Source organism: Nyctereutes procyonoides, unplaced genomic scaffold (assembly GCF_905146905.1).
Source record: "Nyctereutes procyonoides isolate TBG_1078 unplaced genomic scaffold, NYPRO_anot_genome, whole genome shotgun sequence".
NCBI classification, from domain to species: domain Eukaryota; kingdom Metazoa; phylum Chordata; class Mammalia; order Carnivora; family Canidae; genus Nyctereutes; species Nyctereutes procyonoides.
The window spans coordinates 29,587,106-29,607,365 of record NW_026575160.1 but is presented as its reverse complement, the minus strand read 5'-3'; the positions used below and the strand labels follow the sequence as shown (position 1 = coordinate 29,607,365).

Below are 20,260 nucleotides of genomic sequence, written 5' to 3'. Positions count from 1 at the left end.
AAAATCTTTAAAATATATGTATATATATTCCCTCTGCCACTTCTTACCTAGGCATCCTTGGGTGAATCACTTAAAAGCTACTGAAACCTTATTTTATGTACCTGTGAAATGGTGTAATAAAACCTACCTCAAACTTACAAGATTATTAACGAATGTATGTACCGGTCTGGGCCACCCAATGTATGGGTACTATGTAAGTTAACAGATTCCCTTCTTCAGATCTTCAATCAATAATGGAAATGCCAACAGCTTAACAGTATTAAAAGTTTATTTTTGAAAATTACAAACAAGGTGGCAGAAAAAGTAACACGATTTAAATATTAGTTTTAAAATACCAAAAATAAATACATAAAAATAAAATACCACCTTTTAAAATTTTATTTGATTCTATACCCAACCTACTCACAAACGATTAAAAGAACACTTAAATAACTAAAGTGGCAAGTGTGTCAGCATTTCATTTCACCAGTTATTTGAATGTAACCCAGAAGTTTGGTCTTCTTAAATCACTAAATATAGCAATGAAATATATATGAAAATATCAACAAAATAATCTTAGGAAACAACAAAAACACCAAATTCCTTCAAATTTTCTTTTTTTTAAATTTTATTTATTCATAAGAGACAGAGAGGAAGAGACATAGAGGGAGAAGCAGGCTTCCTGCGGGGAGCCCGAGGTGGATGGGACTGGATCCCCGGACCCCGGGGTCATGCCCTGGGCCTAAGGCAGATGCTCAACCGCTGAGCCACCCAGGCGCCCCAAATTTGAATTTTCATTCATTTAGTCTTAAACCACCAAGTTGGGAAAGCTTGGAGAATTAAGACACTCTCCTCCCTCCTCTTTACGGAGTTTAGTGCCCTGAGAATGCCAGATAATGAGGAACCTCGTCAATTCATTTGGAGAAAACTTTGCCATTTTTAGGCCTTTACAACACACGGCAGGACTCTATTAACAGCCGCACTAAATTCTCTCTCCTCAGCCAGATTCTAGCCACTTGAACTACTAACCACTACTTAAGGACAGCAGAATGAAACCATGACAATCCCTTTAAAGACCTTTAGCACTAACTTTAAAGGTGTGTCCTCGGATCGCGAACATTTTCGGTGGCGAACTCATGGTTATTTAACCTATTATAGCACAAGTGCACGCTTCAGAGCAACTTTTGCATATACGGGGGATCTGCCTGCCAGGACCGTGAATTAGGGAGAACCTTGCAGTTCTCCCCATCTTGTCCTTTTATGATCACTTGCACCTAAGGGCTCAGAGGAAAGAAGAAGGGAAAGGGAAAGGAAAGGGGAAAGGGGAAAAGGGAAAAAGGAAAAAGGAAAGGAAAAGAAAGGAAAGGAGAAAGGAAAAAAGGAAAGGAAAAAGGAAAGGACAGGAAAGGAAGATTTCCAAAATCGAAGATGAGGCCCACTAATGCACATTTACATCGGGAAGGCGACAGGACATTACATTTTGGTGCTAGTTTACATCCCAGGCTATTAAAAAAAAACAAACAAACAAACAAACAAACAAAAAACTTGGAGCAGAGCTGCAATTGAAAATCTCCTTAGGCTTTACATTAGGATTTCTTAAACACCCTGAAGTGTGTTTCATCCGCGGCCGTACCGCTTTGGAACTTAAAATAATAAAAATAAATAAATAAATAAATAAATAAATAAATAAATAAATAAATAAATAAATAAATAAAGGTGAACACTGTGAAATTAAGAGTGGACGCTTCGAAAACTGTAACTGTCTCAATCCACAGATTAGGTCCCGTCACTTCTGACTTTGAGAAACGTCAAAGTTCTTCCGGGAAAATGCGGAAAATCAGTACGGCCCCCCCCCCCCGTTTCCCCCCCTTCCCCCTCTTCCCCGGGGAATGGGCCCTCCTCACAGGGAAAGGGTAGGGGGGGACTCAGAGACCCAGTTTTGGGATCAGATTCCTTTTTGTTCGAAATCGCTGGAGACTCTTGAGCCGTTCGCGAGGTTTCGAAGCTGGCGCGGCCGCCACCACAGCGGCGCCGGGGCGGCCGGGCCCGGGCGGGCGGCTGACGGCGGCGCGGAGCGGGGCGCGCGGGGCTCGCGGGGCGCGACTCGGCCGCCTCGCAGCCAACCGCCGAGCCGCACGGCTACAGCGACGGCCGGAAAAGAGAAACGGGAGACGGCGGGGGGGGGGGGGGGGGGGAGGGGGAGAGGGAGGGAGGGAGGGAGAGAGGGAGTGGGGGGGGAGGAGAGAGACTTCCACTGGGAAAGGAAAAAAAAAAAAAAGCGAAAAAAAATAAAAAAGCGTCGAGAACCAGAAAAGGAAGCGTTCTGGCTTCTGGGAGGAGGAGGGAGGGAGGAAGCGAGGGTCGGCCTCCCAGGCGCCTGCCCCCTCGGCCCTCAGCCCTCGGCCCTCAGCCCTCAGCCCGGCGGCAGCCGCCAGCCCAGGCCCCGCGCCCAGGCCGCGACCCGGCGCCCCCGCCCCCCCCGCCGCCCCCGCCGCCGCCGCCGCCGCCGCCGCCGCCGCCTCCTATTTCCAGGGCACACACCCTACAAGGCGCGGCGCGGCGAGGCGCGGCGAGGCAGGCCCGGCGCAGACCTGGCCCCGCGCGCGGCCTCCGTGACTGACAGCGGCAGGCGCTGAGGCGCCGCGGCGACCGGCGGGCAGGAAGGGCGGCCGAGGGCACACGCCGAGGCCCCTCCGCGGCCGCCAGCCTCCGCCGCCCGCGCGGCTCCTACCTTCTCCTCATCCGACAGCTGCTCCTCCAGATCCGCCATTTTCCTCCCGGCGACAGACCGCGGCGGCGGCGGCGGCGGCGGCGGCGGCGGCCACCTGACTTCCCCCTCGCGCCGTGCGGTCCTCCGCGCCCCGCGCGCCCCCGCCGAGGGAGAGGCCCGCCGCCCAGGCCGCCGCGCACGCGCCCCGGAAGCCCCGCCTCCTCCGCCGCCTCCGCCTCCTCCTCCTCCTCCTCCTCCTCCCTCTCCCCGCCGGCGCGGCTGTGCGCATGCGCGGGACGCCGGCCGGCGGCGGGGGGCGGGGCCGAGCGCCGGGGGCGGGGCGTCCGGGGGCGGGGCCTGCCGCCGCGGGTGAGCATCTGGGTCCCCGTCTGCGTCTGCGGCGGGTACATCCTGAGCCCATCCTGAGCGCATCCATCCTGAGCCCTCCGTCGTGTTCCCGTCAAGCCCTCGGCTCTGCCAGCCACCCGGGGAAACAGCGGACGAACAGAAGCTTTGCAAGACCATCTGTTTTCTTCAAATCACTAGAAAAATATTCCGTCTTTATTAAAATATGCACGCACAGCCCAGCCCACACTCGGGACCTTGCTCTTGGTACACTCAGTCGTGCATTCATGTAAAGAAATGTTGACTGGTCCTTTATCGTGTGCCGGGTTGGTCCCTGCAAATACACAAGGAGGAGGGAAAACCAGACACCTCCGTTCTCCAGAGGCTCCCTGTCTGCTCTGGAAACAAACCCTGAGCAGTTGGGGAAGGCGCTGTGCTATGGTGGGGGAAGACAAAGTTGTGTTAGAAGACGTGGATCCTACTCTTCTGAACTTCATGGCGAGGTTGAGATCAGAGAGCCCTGTAAAATTTGAATTTCAGATGAACAGTGAATATCGTTTATGCCTAAGTACCTCCCATGAAGCATTTGAGATGCACTTGAGACGGTGTTGGTGGTTTTCAGATTGTATGGGAACCCTTTACTTTGATTTGCAAAATCTGAGAAGCTTACTCGTGACATTTCAAGTTCAGCAAAAGAGTGAACATGTAGTAAAAACTGTGTATGTGAATTAGCTGGGGATCTTGTTAAAATGCAGTTACTGATTCTAGGAGGTCTGCGATGGGGCTGGAGAATCTGCCTTTATAACAAGCTCCCTCACACTTTTTAGCAAGGCCTGTAGAATTCAGATAGGACTTAAGACTTTATAATCGTTATGCTGTACATCTAAAACTAAATCAGTGTTGTAGGTCAACTATGTCTCAATTTTAAAAATATTTTTAAAGACTTCATTCAGTCAAGCGCATGAATTCTATAATTTCTTTTAGCTGTATCAAGAAGACGGTATTGGGAGATTTTTGAAAGGATTATCAGAAATTATACATAACTGCTGGTTGTGTCACTATGAAGAGACGCATATAAAGTATCACCAAGATTATGAAGATAGTGTGACTCAAATTATTGCAAAGCATTACCAAATTTGGGTGAGGTTTCTAGAGGAAAAGAGCAGCCTGTTAGTCAAACAACAGCATCTACTGAGAAACCCAGTGTGTACACATTAATATTAGGTGTTGCTAAGTAAACAGAAACAAACAAAAAAACAGAAGAAAGCGGTAAAAAAAAACCCAGAAGCAGAGTTGATGCAGCAAGTGGTGATGACTAAAACTGATAGTAATCAGTTGGAGAGAGTAATCACCTTCATTAGGTTGTATTTGGTGGAGAGTGCCTAGACTTTAGAGAGAGAGGAAGAAAGATCTCAAAGTGGCAACAACTTAGGATACAGAGTAAGAAGCCTGGATTCTTCTTCTTCTTCTTCTTCTTCTTTTTTTTTTTCAAGAGGCCTGGATTCTAATAGCAATTTAGTCGCTTGAGTGCAAACTTGAACAAATATTCAGCCTCGTTTTTTCCTCCTGTAAAATGGGTATAGTAATGCTGATAGATAGATACCTTACTTCGTGAGGTTGCAGTGAGAAATTGATGAAGCAATGAATGACCTGTCACCTAGAGAAGAATGAACATATTATTTATTTACATCCGATGAGGTCCCTGACCAAACCGTGTGGTTTATTCTCTATCATACCTTCTCTGCACCATTATCCTCAACAACACACCTGCTTTTTCCTTCACGTGTCAGCAAGCATCCCCTTCCTATTCTCTCCCAGAATGGACTATGAGGTTTTCAATAGCATGGTTTCTGTTTGCTTTCCATCCACAAGAAACAATGATTTGCATACTCTGAACACTCAGTAAATTACTTAATAGCAGTGTTTTCTAGATGTATAGTGACTTGTGTGAAGGTACTTTCACATGTGTCATTTACATGCAGCAAGATTGATCTTGCTGGGCATGTTTCTAATGTCATGTTACTGTTCAAAAGTTGTTGACAGCTTCTCATTTCCTACTGAGTGAAGGGATTTATTGGTTTGTTTTTATAAAGATTTTATGTATGTATTTGGGAGAGAAAAAATGCACAAGCAGGGGGAGCAGGAGAGGGAGAAGCAGGCTCCCCGCTCAGCAGGGAGCCAGACAGGGTTCCCTCCCAGGACCCTGGGAACATGACCTGAGCTGAAGGCAGACACTTAACCAACTGAGCCACCCAGGTGCCCCAAAATATGCTAGTATTCTTGATAACCAGTTATTTTATCATGAAAAGAAAACAAAATATTCCTTCCCGGCACAATCCTACCTACTGAGAATTTCTACCCTTTTCTTATTTAATTTCTAAACTTCTTTCTCCTACTTATTAGTGGTATAATCTTTGCCTTCCAAACTAATGGAACCAGAACCTGTTGTTTTTATTTTATTTTATTATTTTATTTTATTTTGTCGTGCTTGTTGTTAACTTCCTTGTATGCTTCTTAATCTATTCTCCTGTGGATGTGCTCTCTGTCTTGAACTAATCTTAAGCTTCTCCAGGTCAGAAGTTACCTAATTTCTTAGAATCACAATCTCAGAATGCATCTAGTGCAAAAGCCTCTCATTTTACAGGTAAGTTGAGCCTCAGATAAATTAAAGGACTTGAGGGACGCCCAGGTGGCTCAGGGGTTGAGCGTCTGCCTTTGGCTCAGGGTGTAATCCCAGAGTCCAGGGATCAAGTCCCACATCGGGCTCCCTGCGTGGAGCCTGCTTCTCCCTCTGCCTGTGTCTCTGCCTCTCTCTGTGTCTTTCGTGAATAAATTAATAAAATCTTTAAAAAAATTTAAAGGACTTGATAAAAATTGCACATCCAGCTGATACCGTTTTAGAACCCAAGTGTCCTGATAGCCTCATGTTCCTTTCTTAATACTATTATACATCTACATATAAATACATATACACATTATATACATATACATACTCATGTATAAGATATGTATATAACTTGGTCATGTGATGTATCATAAGATGGTAAATATTACTGACTGAGCGCTAAATGGTTGCACTGCACGTCGACGGCTATGACGCCACATGATTTAATCTCTGTATTGCAAAACTACTATCTGTAGTTTAAATGTGTGGCTTACCTCACTTCTGAGAGAACAACTACCAGTGATAGACAACTAATATTTGGCTGTTTGTTACTGTCTCATGATCAATGAACACAACTGATCTCAAGTAGTGTCCTTTGTGGCAGTAGAAAAGTGTCAAACATCATGTATAGTTTAAAATTGTCTTTCTAAATCAAGTAATTGCCTAAACTATTGATTACTTGTAGTTCAGAGTGTCCTATCTACAGTCCACTTCCTCAGCTATATTTGAAAAGGTTCAGACAAGTGACACCCTTGGAGAAGCCTGATGTGGATTATCCTAGTGATATCAAGAAATTATCAAAAAAGCTCATTTTTAAACTCTTCCTCTCTCTTGAATATACCATCCTTCATAATTTGATTCCTCCCAACTTCAACAACCCACCTCTACCCACTGCCCCCAATGTACATGTCATTGAAACACAAAAAGTTATTATTAAACTTAGGCTTCACACTCTCATTCCTTTCTTAAAGCAATTTCTGGAATGTTCTTTGCTACCCATCCTTTAAACTTCAGTTTTCCCTTTCTCCCACAAAACTCACACTGAATCCTCTAGCTAAAGCTAATACTTTCTTATTCTAGATTCTCACAGAAAGTTTTCTGTGAATTTTCTCACATATTCTAGTGGTTAGATATACAGACTTTATAATCAGTAAGTCGTTGGTCCTGATCTTGATTCCAGCTTAGTTAACAGGGCAACTCACTCTGGAAGCTTTGGTTTCTTCATCTATGCATTGAAGATAATAATGGTGCCTCCCTCTTAGGGCTGTTGTGAGGATTTAATGAGATACTACAGCCAAAGTGCCTAGCACCAGGCACAGGCTGTAGCAAAGTTCTCAATAAACATTAGCTGTAATCATCATATTATAATATCAATCTCTCCTTGAGGACGTAGCCTATTTCTTAATTGGCTGTCTGACAAATACGGAGTCTAGCACAGAAGTGTTTAAAAAAAATCTTTGTTGGAGATCCCTGGGTGGCTCAGTGGTTTAGCGCCTGCCTTTGGCCCAGGGTGTGATCCTGGAGACCCGGGATCAAGTCCCGCACCAGGCTCCCTGCAGGGAGCCTGCTTCTCCCTCTGCCTGTGTCACTGCGTCTCTCTCTCTCTGGGTCTCTCACGAATAAACAAATAAAATCTTAAAAAAAAAATCTTTGTTGGAATGCATATTGATTGAATGATTCTTTCATTTCACATCCTTAAATGGGAGCTGAAAAATTCAGCTAGCCACCCTTACGGGGTTTAGAGATTCCCCTAAAATGTGGCCCTGGGATTCTAGAACAGGAGAGCAAAAGTTTTCTCCAGCAATCCTCAAACAATAAACACACTCCTATCTCTTACTACTACATATTAAGTCACCAGTGAAACATCCAATTAATTTCCTGCTCTTTAATTTCTCAGTTACTGTAAATTCAAGGCTTCAGCATCTTCACAATGTCTGAAATGATGTACAGGGCATGCGGAGTCTTCAAGGTGATCCTTTAGGGTGAGGCAAGGAAACACTGCAACTTATTTTTACTTATTTGAATTATTATTACAAAATATGTGAGATACAAAAACAACAACAGCAGCAAAAACACAGTCTACTCCTTCCAGATCCCATTCATTTTCCTTCTTCCCATGGGTAATCACTAACCTGAATCTAATGTTCATCATTCCATATATTTCATATATGTTGGTTCTTTTTCGGTAGAGGACTGTTTCTTTTTCATTTTTTTATCCACTTTTTTAATCCACTTAATCTGATACCTAGTTCAGAAAGTATTTATGGAATGAACTAATGAGTGTGGTTTCTTTGCATAGTCTTGAAAACAGTATAGATAGAGAAGACTAGACAAATTATTTTGCCACTTTGAAAAATCTCCCTGTGGGGGCACCTGGTTGCTTAGTCAAAAGAGCATGCGACTCTTGATCTTGGGGTCGTGAATTGAGCCCCATGTTGGGAGAAGGGATTACTAAAAAAATAAACTAAAATTAAAAAAAAATCTTCCTATATGACAAACATAAATTGTGGGGCATGTGTGAAAAATTAAGTCAGACTCCACATAGAAAGGTAAAGCAACAGAATGAGTAGATTTGCTGGTAGTAAAAAGATAGATCTAATATCTTTGATTTAAAAAAAAGACTTTATTTATTTATTTTGAGGGAGAGTACGCATGTGCAGAAGCAAAGAAAGGGCAGAGGGAGAGAGAGAATCTTAAGCAAGCTCCATACTGAGCACACTCCTCCTTGGGGCTCAATCTCACAACCCTGAGGTCATGCCGTCAGCCAAAATCAAGAGTTGGATGCTTAATTAATTAGGCCATCAGGTGCCCCTAATAACTTTGATTTTTTTTGCCCTTAATGTCCTCTTATTTGGACCCAATAATAGCAGCATAGCAGTATAGCAGAAAGGTAAGTCATTAGTGTTCTCTCAGGCTGTACCAACCTACAATAAAATTGTGTTTTTCTATCTCAGGTGAATTCAGAGAATTGCAGGAGTACCTGCCTAAATTACTTCCTCTTGGTTCTTTGGGAGTGCCACAGTGATTCATATACATTTAGAGGTACTTACCCTCTTCCTCTGCCTTTTGACCCTGGCCTTTATCACCTCTGCTGCTCCCTATGTCATCAGCCCTCTCCCCATTCAGGACTCCCCTCGTGGGCCATATGGCTTAGTGATCCTGTCTCCTCATTGTCTTCTGGTGACTTTAGCTGCATCCATTGCAGGTAGGGCTGGATGATCCCCAGCCACTGTCCCAGGCTGTGTGGTGGGGACTCGCTTTTCTTCAGTTTTCTCCCATGAGCTTCTTCTGCTGGATAGAGCCATAGCAGACACTGTAAATGCTTTGGCCAGATCCCCTTGGGTCACTTTGACTATTTCTGTGCTTCAGCGCTTTTTGCCTCTGCTTCACAGAACCTGCAATTATTCCTTGGAAGACTGCTCGTGTGCTCCTGGGGCTGCCTGGCTAGCAAGCGCAGAGCTGGGAGTTTAGGTCTGGTGGAGCAGCTCTTAACCAATGACTGTCAGATGAAGAGTACAAAAGCCCAGCTTCCTAGCCTCAGAGCAGAACAACTCTGAGGGGGATCCCTGGGTGGCGCAGTGGTTTGGCACCTGCCTTTGGCCCAGGGTGCGATCCTGGAGACCTGGGATCGAATCCCACGTCGGGCTCCCAGTGCATGGAGCCTGCTTCTCCCTCTGCCTGTGTCTCTGCCTCTCTCTCTCTCTCTCTCTCTGTGACTATCATAAATAAATTAAAAAAAAAAGAACAACTCTGAGGTATAATTTATATTCCAGATTTCCCCTGCGGGAGAAAGCCAATATCAGCTTGCCTTTTCCCCTTTCCCAGGAGTGACTGAGGTATTATGAAAAGTTATCAGATTAGAAACATGAGAACAGCGATAGAATAGAAAGTGGGTTTTGTACGTGAGAGCACTTAGGGGTTCCAGACTGCAGGTGGGAGCCAGTTATCAAATTTGGAATGCCTTATCAGAGTTAGAATAGCCTTGAGGGTGAGTCCCCAAATATTGAGTTGGATGGACTCTAATCTGCTCTTGCTTCATAGGATTAGCTCTGGGAATAGAGTAGGGCTGATTTTGTGGGTGATTTGAAATGTGGAGAGAAATAGAGCAAAGCCAGGACCTCACTGGAATTGGGTTTGACACTGTGTGAAGCAGAGAGGTGAAGGAGAGAGAATGGTAAACCACAGGACATGATCCATGTCCTAAAGTAACCTATATTCTGGTTGTAAAAGGCTCTTTATATATATATATAAAAGACAAACCTACAAAGCAATATGTGATAAGTGCAAAATAAAAGGATAAATGAGACATGTTTTATTTATATGTATAAGATTGGATGTAAAACATATTGAAACAATGGGTGGGAGGAGGAAATATAGGCTTCTAAATTCTACTCTTATGTGTTTCATAATCTGCTACACTGCCTATTTCATGACTGAAGTGTGAATTTAAGGCATATTGTAATGTTAAACTATTCATATTTATTTTCAACCTAAATCTTAATACTTTCAGAGAAAAATCCAGATTCCAAAGATAAGGGCACATGTGGCTGTCTCTATGAGTCTATATACCACCTGCTTCAAAGATGAGTTGGCTCATTTTAGAACAGTTTCATAATTTCACAATATTTGACACAGTAAACCAAAGTAAGAGACTGATATATAATAGAACATATTAGAATAGACATTCCAAGTGATATTGAAGCAAGGGATGTCTGCATCTTGGAGAAAGTAATTTCCTTTTGTAAGAAAGCATATTTTCAGTCTAACATGTCTGTACTTCAAACTATGGGAGAAATAGCTGTATGATTTCTGCCAATTAGCGAAATCATCCTGGGCCTCAGTTTCATCATTCATTAAAAAGGAGATGAGCAATACTTACATCATTGTGTTTTGTGAGGATAAAGTAACATATATATGTTGCATACTCGATAATCACATGAAACATTACTATTAGTAATTCGCATGCAAATGGAAATCCAGTTCTGTTCATGCATCTTCACTGTGGAAAACATAATGGATACATAAAATATGTCCACCAGAGTTTAACTTTTCATTTAAATGAAACATTAAAAAGAAAATTCTCCCCATCTGTTTTGACGTTGTCCTACCTGGTAACTGTCATGGGTAAAAAGACCTTATGGGATATAAGAAAGAGTCTTGGCTTAAAATATGCAGATTTCAGCTCTTTTTTCATTTAAAAAGTCCATTGAGGATGAAATGGATGAAGGGGATTAAGAGTACACTTATCATGATGAGCACTGAGTAAATGTAGAATTTTTTTTTCTACTTGTAGCAAGAATTACTATCAAACTCCACTCATTGGGCCAGAGACCCTTGTGGTGTTAGCGAAAAGACTTGCCCCTCATGTAGCACACTACCTACACTTGTGAGTTCATTGGCCAGCCAAGTAAGTGTAGAATTTTAAATCATTATATTGTATACCTGAAACTACATAACATTGTATAAAAAGTAAAATGGTCCCAGATAAGTCTCTTAACATGTTCACCCAATTCAAAGACTTACTATGAAATTTCTATGAAATAATGTAGGAAAGGGGCTTTGTCAAAGAAAAAGTGCTGGATGAATGTAAAGAATCATCATTAAAATTCATTATGCCTTGTGACATCAGCAACCTGTCATTCACCTTTCTTCTGGTTGTGTCTCTAGTATCCTCGAGTCCAGTAATGCATGAACAGTTCAAAACATTTATTGTGCTTCTATCATATATCGGTATTCTACTAGTTGGAGATGTAGCAGTGAACAAAGCAGACATGGTTTCTGCCTCACTAATTGCTTAGAGGAGAAACAGATAGCAAACAAATAATAACTCAAATAACTGTGTATAATTACACAATTGTGCTAAATGCAATGAAGAAAACACACAGAGTGATTTGAGTATATAGGTTTGGAGATAGTTCTCAATGGGTCTTTCATGTTTTTGCATTTCTTGCAAGCCGACTGACTACCCTTTGTTCTGGACTATCTTTCTAAGGGAAGTTTGTATAGCAAACAACCTTGGAAGATAATGTCTTCCTCCAGAGCAAAGCCTAGGTATGCTTACTTCCCACTCTAAAAGATTTGAGTTTCCCTAAACTCAAGGTTCTTATCCTGTAATGCACCCCATTACCCAAGCAAGCTTCCATCTGGATCCATCTGTGTTGCCAGATGAGACTTGGGCATAAGAGAAACTAATGCAAATATGCTGATGTTCTTGGTGCTTGATGTGCCTTGAGTAATAAAGCTCTTTGCCTCTGAGCTAGAGGTCTTGTGTTTTCTGCCAGCATCTATGAAGCTGTAGCAGGCTAGCTCGTTAGCCTGAAAGTACAGCAGAATCACAGACCAGTGGGATTGACATGTAAGCCTCTAGTCTAACCTCTCTCCAATTCATTTTTAAAATAAATTTTATTTTACTATGAAATACTTCAAATATGCAGACAAGAATATTGAACATTCACAGCCCAGTTTTTTCAAATGCTAACTTAGCATTGTATCCTATTTACTTTAGCTCTGATATTTATGAATAAAGCATTACTTAGACAATTGAGGTTCCCTGTGTCTTCCTCCCTCATCTCACTCCCCTCCATCCCGCCCTCCCCAAGGTAAGGTAAACATTATCACAAATTCAGTGTGGATTATTCTGTGCTGCATATTTCTTCTATATAACATCTTAATATTTTAACAACAGTTTGTATGTAAATGGATATACAAGGTGATTAAGAACTTTGATGTCTGAGCACATATTTCAGTTGTGTAAGGACAGGATAATATTGCCAGTGATAGATGAAGGCTTCTGGGAGAAGATCAACTGAACTGTCTCAGGATTATAAGCTGGCTTCAGCATTTCTGTGAGATTAGTGCTCTGTCAGAGGAAGTCAGGGGTCCATGAGGGAGTCCCAGGAAACACTAGGCCACCATAATTGGTACCAGAACGTGGACCAGGTTTGAGACCTCTGAGGAATAAATAAGGGAGGTGGGTGGGCTTCTTTGTATGTTCTGGTCTTGAGCTCACAATGGCCAACCTCCTGCTTTTAGGATTAGGTTGAAGCAGTGTACTTCTGTGGGATGAGATGGATATCCTCAGATGGTCCAAGCAGATGGTCTTTGACCTAGGCATGGAGGAGACAGCAGGAACTGCTGTGCATGGTGAAAGCAAACAAAATACAGACCCACATCTGATCCAGGCTGACCGTGGCATTCAGCCTTCAGGAAATGCAGGCATCTTTATCCTGAAGGCCCTTAACTTGTCCTATTTCTTAAGGCATACAGTTCTCCAATCTGAACATGCCTCCCTCTTTGTCAAGGGCATAAGTACCATCTTGGTGTCTTCTTTTCTCCTTGCTCTGTGTTGAATCTGCTTGAGATTTTGTGTCAGATCTCCTATTTTCTATAGCCAAGGACTTCCTCTTTTTATATTTACTCCTGTATTTATAGTACATATGGTCCAGAAGCTTCCTAAGAAAAGGTATCTAAGAGATAAATTCTTGCAACTGTACATATCTGAAAATATCATTATTTGACGTTCAGTGTTTGATAGTTTGGTTGTATATAGAATTCTAGATTGGAATTCATTTTCACTTAGAATTTTGAAGACATTGTGCCATTGTCTCTAGACTTGTGTGTGTATGTGACCTTTTCTTTGTCCTCAGTGTTCTGAAATGACACAATAAAGTGACTTTTATGGGTTTATCTTCATCTGTATTGGTGGGCCTGTGGGTTCTTCCAATCTGGAAAGTGATGTCCTTCAGTTCTGAGAAACTAGTTAAATTATTTCATTAATGATTTTCATGTTTCCACTTTCCTGCACTTTCTTTCTGCAACTGCAACTCCAGTTATTTGTACAATCTACTCCCTAGATTGGTGCTCTATTTAAAAAAAAAAAACAAAACTTTTCTTTCCTATATTTTACATATCTTTTCATTTTTGTATGATTTTTCAGTAACAGCTCTGACTTAACTAACTCCTGAGTTTTTTATTTTATTTGTTATGTGTTCATGTTTATGAGTGTTTGGCTAACTAGCTGAGTTTTACTTTAGGAATATCTGACTGGTCCATTTTATTATTCTCATCTTGTTTTGGTCAGAATCCCCAGAGCAGACTCTTCTAATCTCCTGCCAGAAGAGGCAAGCCCTAACTAATAGCATTTGAGAAGCCAAGTCGAAGAAGGTTGGATGTCTCAACATTCACCATCTAGATGTTCCTTTAATTCCTATTTTTGGCATAATATTGTCACCTTCAACTCTGCATGGGTGTATCCCACTCTAGAATCCCTTTATTTTACCCTTTCCAGAGAATAAAATTCCAGACCACTGCTAGAGTGGGGATGGCTCAAGCAGCACAGAATAAGGGAGGGCATCTAAGGACTCACCTGCCTCTCAAACAGCCTTTGTCTGGTCCCTATGATTTAGGGCCTTAGTTCACACAGGTATTCCAAAGGTATTTGGTACTATCAAGTCATGGGCTCCTGAGTATCCTGTGGGTACAAATGAAGTTGACTCTTGGGTTTTGCCACCAGGAGTTTAGCTTCTTGTCTACTGCAATCCTCCACCTTCTTTCTAGCCTCAAAATTTCTGTTACTGTTGTATTGTAGCCTTTCCTTTTTTTTCCACATTGCTGCGTGTTTATTAATTTTTTTAAAATTCTTTTTGGTGGGTTTTGTGAGGGAGGAAAAATATATGTGTTCACGTTACGAACTTTACCTAGAGCCTCCAATCCATTTACTAGGAGGAGTATCCTGTTTTGGTCTCATGGGTACAATATCTTATCATGTGAGGATATTATTCATAGTTCAGTTTTTGTTTTCTTTTTTAGTTTTCCCGAACACCAAATTTTTCAAAACACACATCTGTTAGCGTCGCTCTCCCTATGCGACTTCTATTTCAGCAGCTTCCTACACAGCTATTAGATAAAGATAAAAATTCTTAGGCATGATTTTCAAGAGCATATCAGTGGGGACAAATTTTTCAGTGAAATATTACATGTTTTCAGCACAGTGTTGTTTGGCTTCAAATTCAAATGGAATGTGTGTGCCTGGAAGCAAGGTCTATGTCTCCACGTTACCATAGGACTTGCCACTCACTCCCTCTTGTCATTTCACACATTGTCTGCCCTGTCCCTGAAGTATTAGAGTCATTTACCCAGGATTTGCATGTTTTGGCCTTTCTAGCTCCTGCTCCTACCACAGTCCCTCATTCTCTCCACTTCACCACACTGGCTTTCTTTTGGTTCTTTGTAAGCCCTGAGGTCCCTCTTCCTCTGGGCCTCTGAATATGCAATTTATTCTACTTGTGACCTTTTTGTCTCTTCAATGCTGCCCTCCTTCAGATCTCTTATTTCTTCAGTCTTCTGACCTTCCTGATCAGTCCAAATCCCCAATCATAGGCCCTCCTAGCACCATGAAACTATTTTACATTTCTTTGTATGTTGTTTGATTGGTGTCCACGTCCCTCAACTAAATTATAAGCTTCATGAGATAGGATCTACTAGGTCTGTTTTGTTTTCTGTTGAATTCACAGTGCCTAGCACAGAACTCGGCTCAGGGTAGGTATTTAATAACAATTTATTAAGTGAAGAAATAAAGCTGATATCTGTAGGACAAATAGGAATTATCAGATGAAGACTGGAGAAAGAGTTTCTAGGCCAAGAAGACATATGAAAGTAAGCTTGGTGGATTTGAGGAACTGAAAGAGCTGTGACCAGAACCATGTGAGCCAGGGGAGGGGGTGCTGGATGAAGCTGGAGGGATCAGCAGGGCCCAGATCACAAAAGGCCTCTTGAGCAATGATAAAACTTGGAAGCTTTTTCTGAGAGCAATGAGAATTTTTGTAGGGGAGTTATATACCCCAGATACTATGAGGAAAATGGGATGGAAATGGCAAAAGTGGTTGAGGCGAGGCTAGCTAAAAGGTTACTGTCCTACTCAAGGCAGGGCCCACTGGTTTGGACAAGAAAAAAGGTAGTAAAAATGGAAAGAAGAATCAAGGAATATTTTAGAAGGCATGATATTTGATGATGAATTGGAATTAGGAAGGGAAAAAAAAGAATTGTCGAAAGGTGACAATTCAGGTTTCTGGTCTGACCTGTTGGGTGAACATAGGTGCTATTTATTAAGCTGGGAGCAGATTTGGGGAGAAAGTAAAGAACATCAGTCTTCAGATGCTTTGTTTGAGTTGCCTATGAGGCATATCTGAGAAGATGTTTTGAGAAGACATTTGAACATAGGAGTCTGGAGCTCAGGAGAGAGCATGCGAATCAGTAGACTGAGTGAAGATCTCCCTTGCCAGTGCAGGCAGCCACCATTCAATCCGCTGAGTGCCTGAATAGAACAAAAAGACAGAGGAAGGACAAACGTACTCTCTGATTGAACAGTCATCCCTCTTCTTCTACCCTTCGACTTTGGTGTTTCTGATTCTTGCGTGTTCACACTCAAGAGACTTACACCACTGCTCTTCTCCTCCTTTTCAGGAGTTCAGACTTATTTACACCACCAACTTCCCTGTTATCTAAGCTTGTTGATGGCAGATCAACAGATTGTGGGGCTTCTTAGCTTCCATAACTACATGAGTAAGTCACATACTGAATTGCCTCATATAGACCTCTTACAAGTTCTCTTTCTCTGGAGAACCTTGATGAATACAGTATTATGCAAAATTTTCCTTTCACTGATAAACGGTAACAGTGATTTCATCTTGGGGAATAATCAATTACACAGACCCTTTGTCGTTGTCCTTTTTTTAAAAAAAAAAATCACACAAAAAAAATCACAAACAAGGCCTATTCTTCAAAGTGTAAATCTGGCAATTCTTTTGTTTTCTGGTACAGTTCTTTTAAAGTAATTCATAGAATGATGAGTCTTCTGATTAAATCTAATGCTCACGGGTAGTAAAGAGAGCCCAAAGAAATGTAGGAAATTGCAAGACACATTTTAATCAATTTTAATCTCATCTTGCTTCTAGCCTTCCTTTCCTAAGCTGAAGAGAACTCTTGGGTTTCACTTTTATTTCTCTTGAAGAGGTGGTAATGAGTGCAAAAGAAAGAAAAAAGTACTTGAGTACTTACATAATCTAAGATGTGCCAACCATGGAATGTTCCAATTTTATGCAAAATATAAAATTTATTTTTGCTAATTTTGGTGAAAAAATAAGAAAGAGTATATTTAAAAGTTATGAAACTCACACTGGAGCCAGACTAAACGTTTTCATCAAGGCAATGGCTTTACTGAGACGAAGTATGCTGTAGTTTGCATGGTACCAAGGCAGTGGTTAGCCTGGACCAGCTCAGAAGACTTTTTTGTAGCTCAAATCTGTATGCAAATCAAGCAGGCAATCCAGCAGATTTGAGATGGGAACAAAGGATTGTGTCTCTACCCTTAGAAATCACAGAGGAGGTTCCATTTCATAAAAAAGGATCTTGCATTTTACTGTGCTTATCTTCACAAATAAAAATCCTATTATGAGATAAACAGAATCTTGAGGAAGCTTAGATTCTACATAATTAAGATTTCTTCCCGTATTTTTCGACTACAAATTCACCATTGTTTTCAACAGAGTTCAGAGGTACCAGAAAGGTCTTCTGAGGCTTTCTTTGGCTGGGGAAGTGAGGGGTTGAGGCGGGTGAGGGGGGAGGTTGGAGCCTGGGCTGTGGGACGCTGGGGAAGTAAAGAGGAAAGAAGACTGGGCAGAAAGAGGAAAAGGCAGAGTGATTCTGCCTCTCGGTGGTTCACATAAAAGGGAACCTGGAAAAGTGAGTGAAACTGTTGGGGAATCATGGTTAGGGCAAGCCCAGCAAGGGCAGAGGTGTCTGCAAAGGTCTTTATTTTTTAAATATTTTTTTATAAGTAGGCTCCATTCTGGGCTCCAAAATGAGGCTCGAACTCACAACCCTGAGATCAAGAGTCAGATGCTTAACCGACTGAGACACCCAGGAGCCCCTGAAAAGGTCTTTCACTCCAGTTTGACAGGAAACTTAGAGACCTGGAAACCCATGACCAAATTCTGGGAGAGGTGCGTGTACATAAATCCCAGATGCAGAGGGAAGGGTGGTGGGGCATTAGAAGCAAGAGTATCACTAGAAGGAAGAGTTGGTCAAGATTTGAGAGAATACCCAGTTGTATTTTAGAATTTATCTTAAAAAAAAATTATCTTTAAGAGACCTGTAAGAGGAAGTAACGCGGGGATGAAATGGTATTTTGGGGAGACCACTCAGGGGGGCCAGAGAAGGCTTCTCTGAAGAATGAATGCATGGCTTTGGAGCTGAGGCCTGATGGGTGAACATGAGCCAGCTCGGGGATGGGGTGGGGAGCGGGAAGTGGTAAGGACATGCCCAGGGAAGAGATGGCTCAGGTTCCAGTTTACTCTCCGAGAGGAAGTAAAGGAACTGCCCCTCATCGCTCACGGTGCCTGTGGAAGGGTGAACAGCGAGAAGAGTGCTGTGTGTTGGAGACATGGGCAGTATTCAGTTTATAAGGACCAACACGTGCAAGAAAGTCATTTGTGACCTTGTCTTCATCAACATTCAATGATATTTTCTGATGCCTCATCTTGCTGGATTTCTACCAACCCTGGTTCTGACAACTTTGTTTCTTCTTCCAAATTCTCCTTCTCCAAACACTTTTTTTTTTCTTATAAGGAACCTTAGAAAAATGGTCTAGACTAGCTATTTCCAAACCTGACTGCAGTTCAGAATTATCTGGGAGATCTTGTCAATACAAAATGTTCAGGGCTCGGGTGGGGTGCAGCCGTGTGCACTGTGAAGCATTTTATGCGATTCTGCTGCAGCAGGTTTCCTACCCTACTCTCCCTTGATCATTAATTTCCAAAGTATTCAGTAAAATATTAGTTCCAGGAGATGTTATCAGTGTTCCAAGAATAAAAGAATCTCTTATCAAATGAGCTGGAGAAACTTAGAGTTTCCTCTTAGCATGTCGTAAACCACCCTAGGATAAAGGCTCTGAGACATACTAACATACTAACAGCTAAACAAACAATCCAATCATACTAGATATTTTTTCTTAACTTCACCTAGAATGGTTTTCCCTAAACCATAGCATGGACGACACTCAGTTAAAAAAAAAAGTCTATTTTAATTTTCACAAAATGTATGTGCAAACTTTATTATTATTATATTATAAATTCTATTATTAAGTGCAACCAGGCAAGATACTCCTTCAGTTGAGAAAGCAGTCCCAACGACGGCACTAGTCCTAGTTGCTGGTGAAGCTCTGAACAGCCCCACAGCTGGTTCTGAATGAGCACCTTCCCCACAACTCTGCTCTTGTCCTTTCTCCAGGTTCTCGAATATCTGTGCTGTCTCTCAGATTCGCAACTCAAGGATCAGCCTGTCCCGCATTTCTACCTGTTTATAGAACATCTCCACCTAGGCTTACTCTCTGTAATCCTGACACCAGTTCCAAGATGTGGGTTATTTCCCCCCACACCACCAAGCAATTCTCTGGCACGGGGTGGGTGTCCCCCAATTCAACTCTGACACGATCTACCAGAGATGGTATCAGATTCCACATGTTAAGGGCTCTGTCCTACAAGGGTGCCCCTCACCCCTACTTCAGATGCCAATCCTAAGTCCAGGTTGTCATCTGTGCTTTGGACCCACTGGCTATAAACCAGAGGTTCCCATGACTTCTCCTCTGTTTGGATTACTTTACTAGAGCAGCTCGAGGAATTCAGGAAATCAATTTACTCATGAGATGACTGGTTTATTACAAAGGATATTAAAGGATATGAATCAACCACCCAATGGGTGCATAGGGTGAGGTCTCCGTGGAGTTTGGCGCTCCGGCGCAGTACCGGTGATTGTGTTCTGGTTCACCAACCTACCAGCTCTCTGAACTTTGTCCTTTTGGGATTTTCTGGAGGCTTCAATACTTAGACACGATTGATGAAATCATTGACTATTGGTGGCTCAACTCAATCTCCAGCCCCTCTCCCCTCCTCAGGGGTGGGACTGGAAGTTCCAACCCTCCAGTCGCAAGGTTGGCTGCCCTGCCAATCAGCCCCAGTCCTCTAGTTTTCCAAAAGTCACCCCAGTAAGGGAACAAATGACACCTTTATTGCTCTCTTAGGAAATTCCAAGGGTTTTAGGAGCCTTGTGCCTTGAGCAAGGCCAAAGACCGAATATATACATATTTCTTATTACAAATCACAATATCACCCTCTCCAAAACAGAAAACAAAATTCAGGTTCCTTTCCACGTTCTCTTCTGACTTTCCCAGTTGTGTGGGTGAGGCTGCCATCCTGGTGAGGGAACCTCAAACCCGGGGGTAACCTTCGCTTCTGTGTTCCATTAGAAATGTGCGTTCTGTTTCCAATCAACCTTGAGTCCCTGGGTGTCATCCTTTCCTTCCCATTTTTACTGTTAACGACTGTACTTTCCATCTTCCTTACTTTATGTCTAGATGATTCAGTTGCCTCATGTCCAAATCTCCGCTGCACACTGGCTCTTTCCCCTCTTTCCCCTGGCTCCTCTGCCAGGTTATTAAGAATCTACAGTGTTTCCTTATGCTCTACTGGGCTAAAAGAAAATATTTTATTTATTTATTTATAAATGAG

The 20,260-nt window shown here is 42.5% G+C and overlaps 1 protein-coding gene and 1 pseudogene across 1 annotated transcript in view; both read right to left on the bottom strand.

Moving 5' to 3' along the window:
* The window catches only part of CAPZA2 (capping actin protein of muscle Z-line subunit alpha 2), a 61,125-nt gene extending 58,241 nt beyond the window's left edge, over positions 1–2,884 (bottom strand). The window contains exon 1 of the mRNA XM_055314628.1: positions 2,711–2,884. Within this exon, the coding sequence (XP_055170603.1) occupies positions 2,711–2,749 (39 nt within the window). The 5' untranslated portion in view covers positions 2,750–2,884. The remainder of the gene's footprint in view (positions 1–2,710) is intronic.
* An 8,100-nt stretch (positions 2,885–10,984) lies between these two features.
* Positions 10,985–11,119, bottom strand: LOC129503000 (small nucleolar RNA SNORA62/SNORA6 family; annotated as a pseudogene).
* Between the last annotated feature and the right edge of the window lie 9,141 nt (positions 11,120–20,260).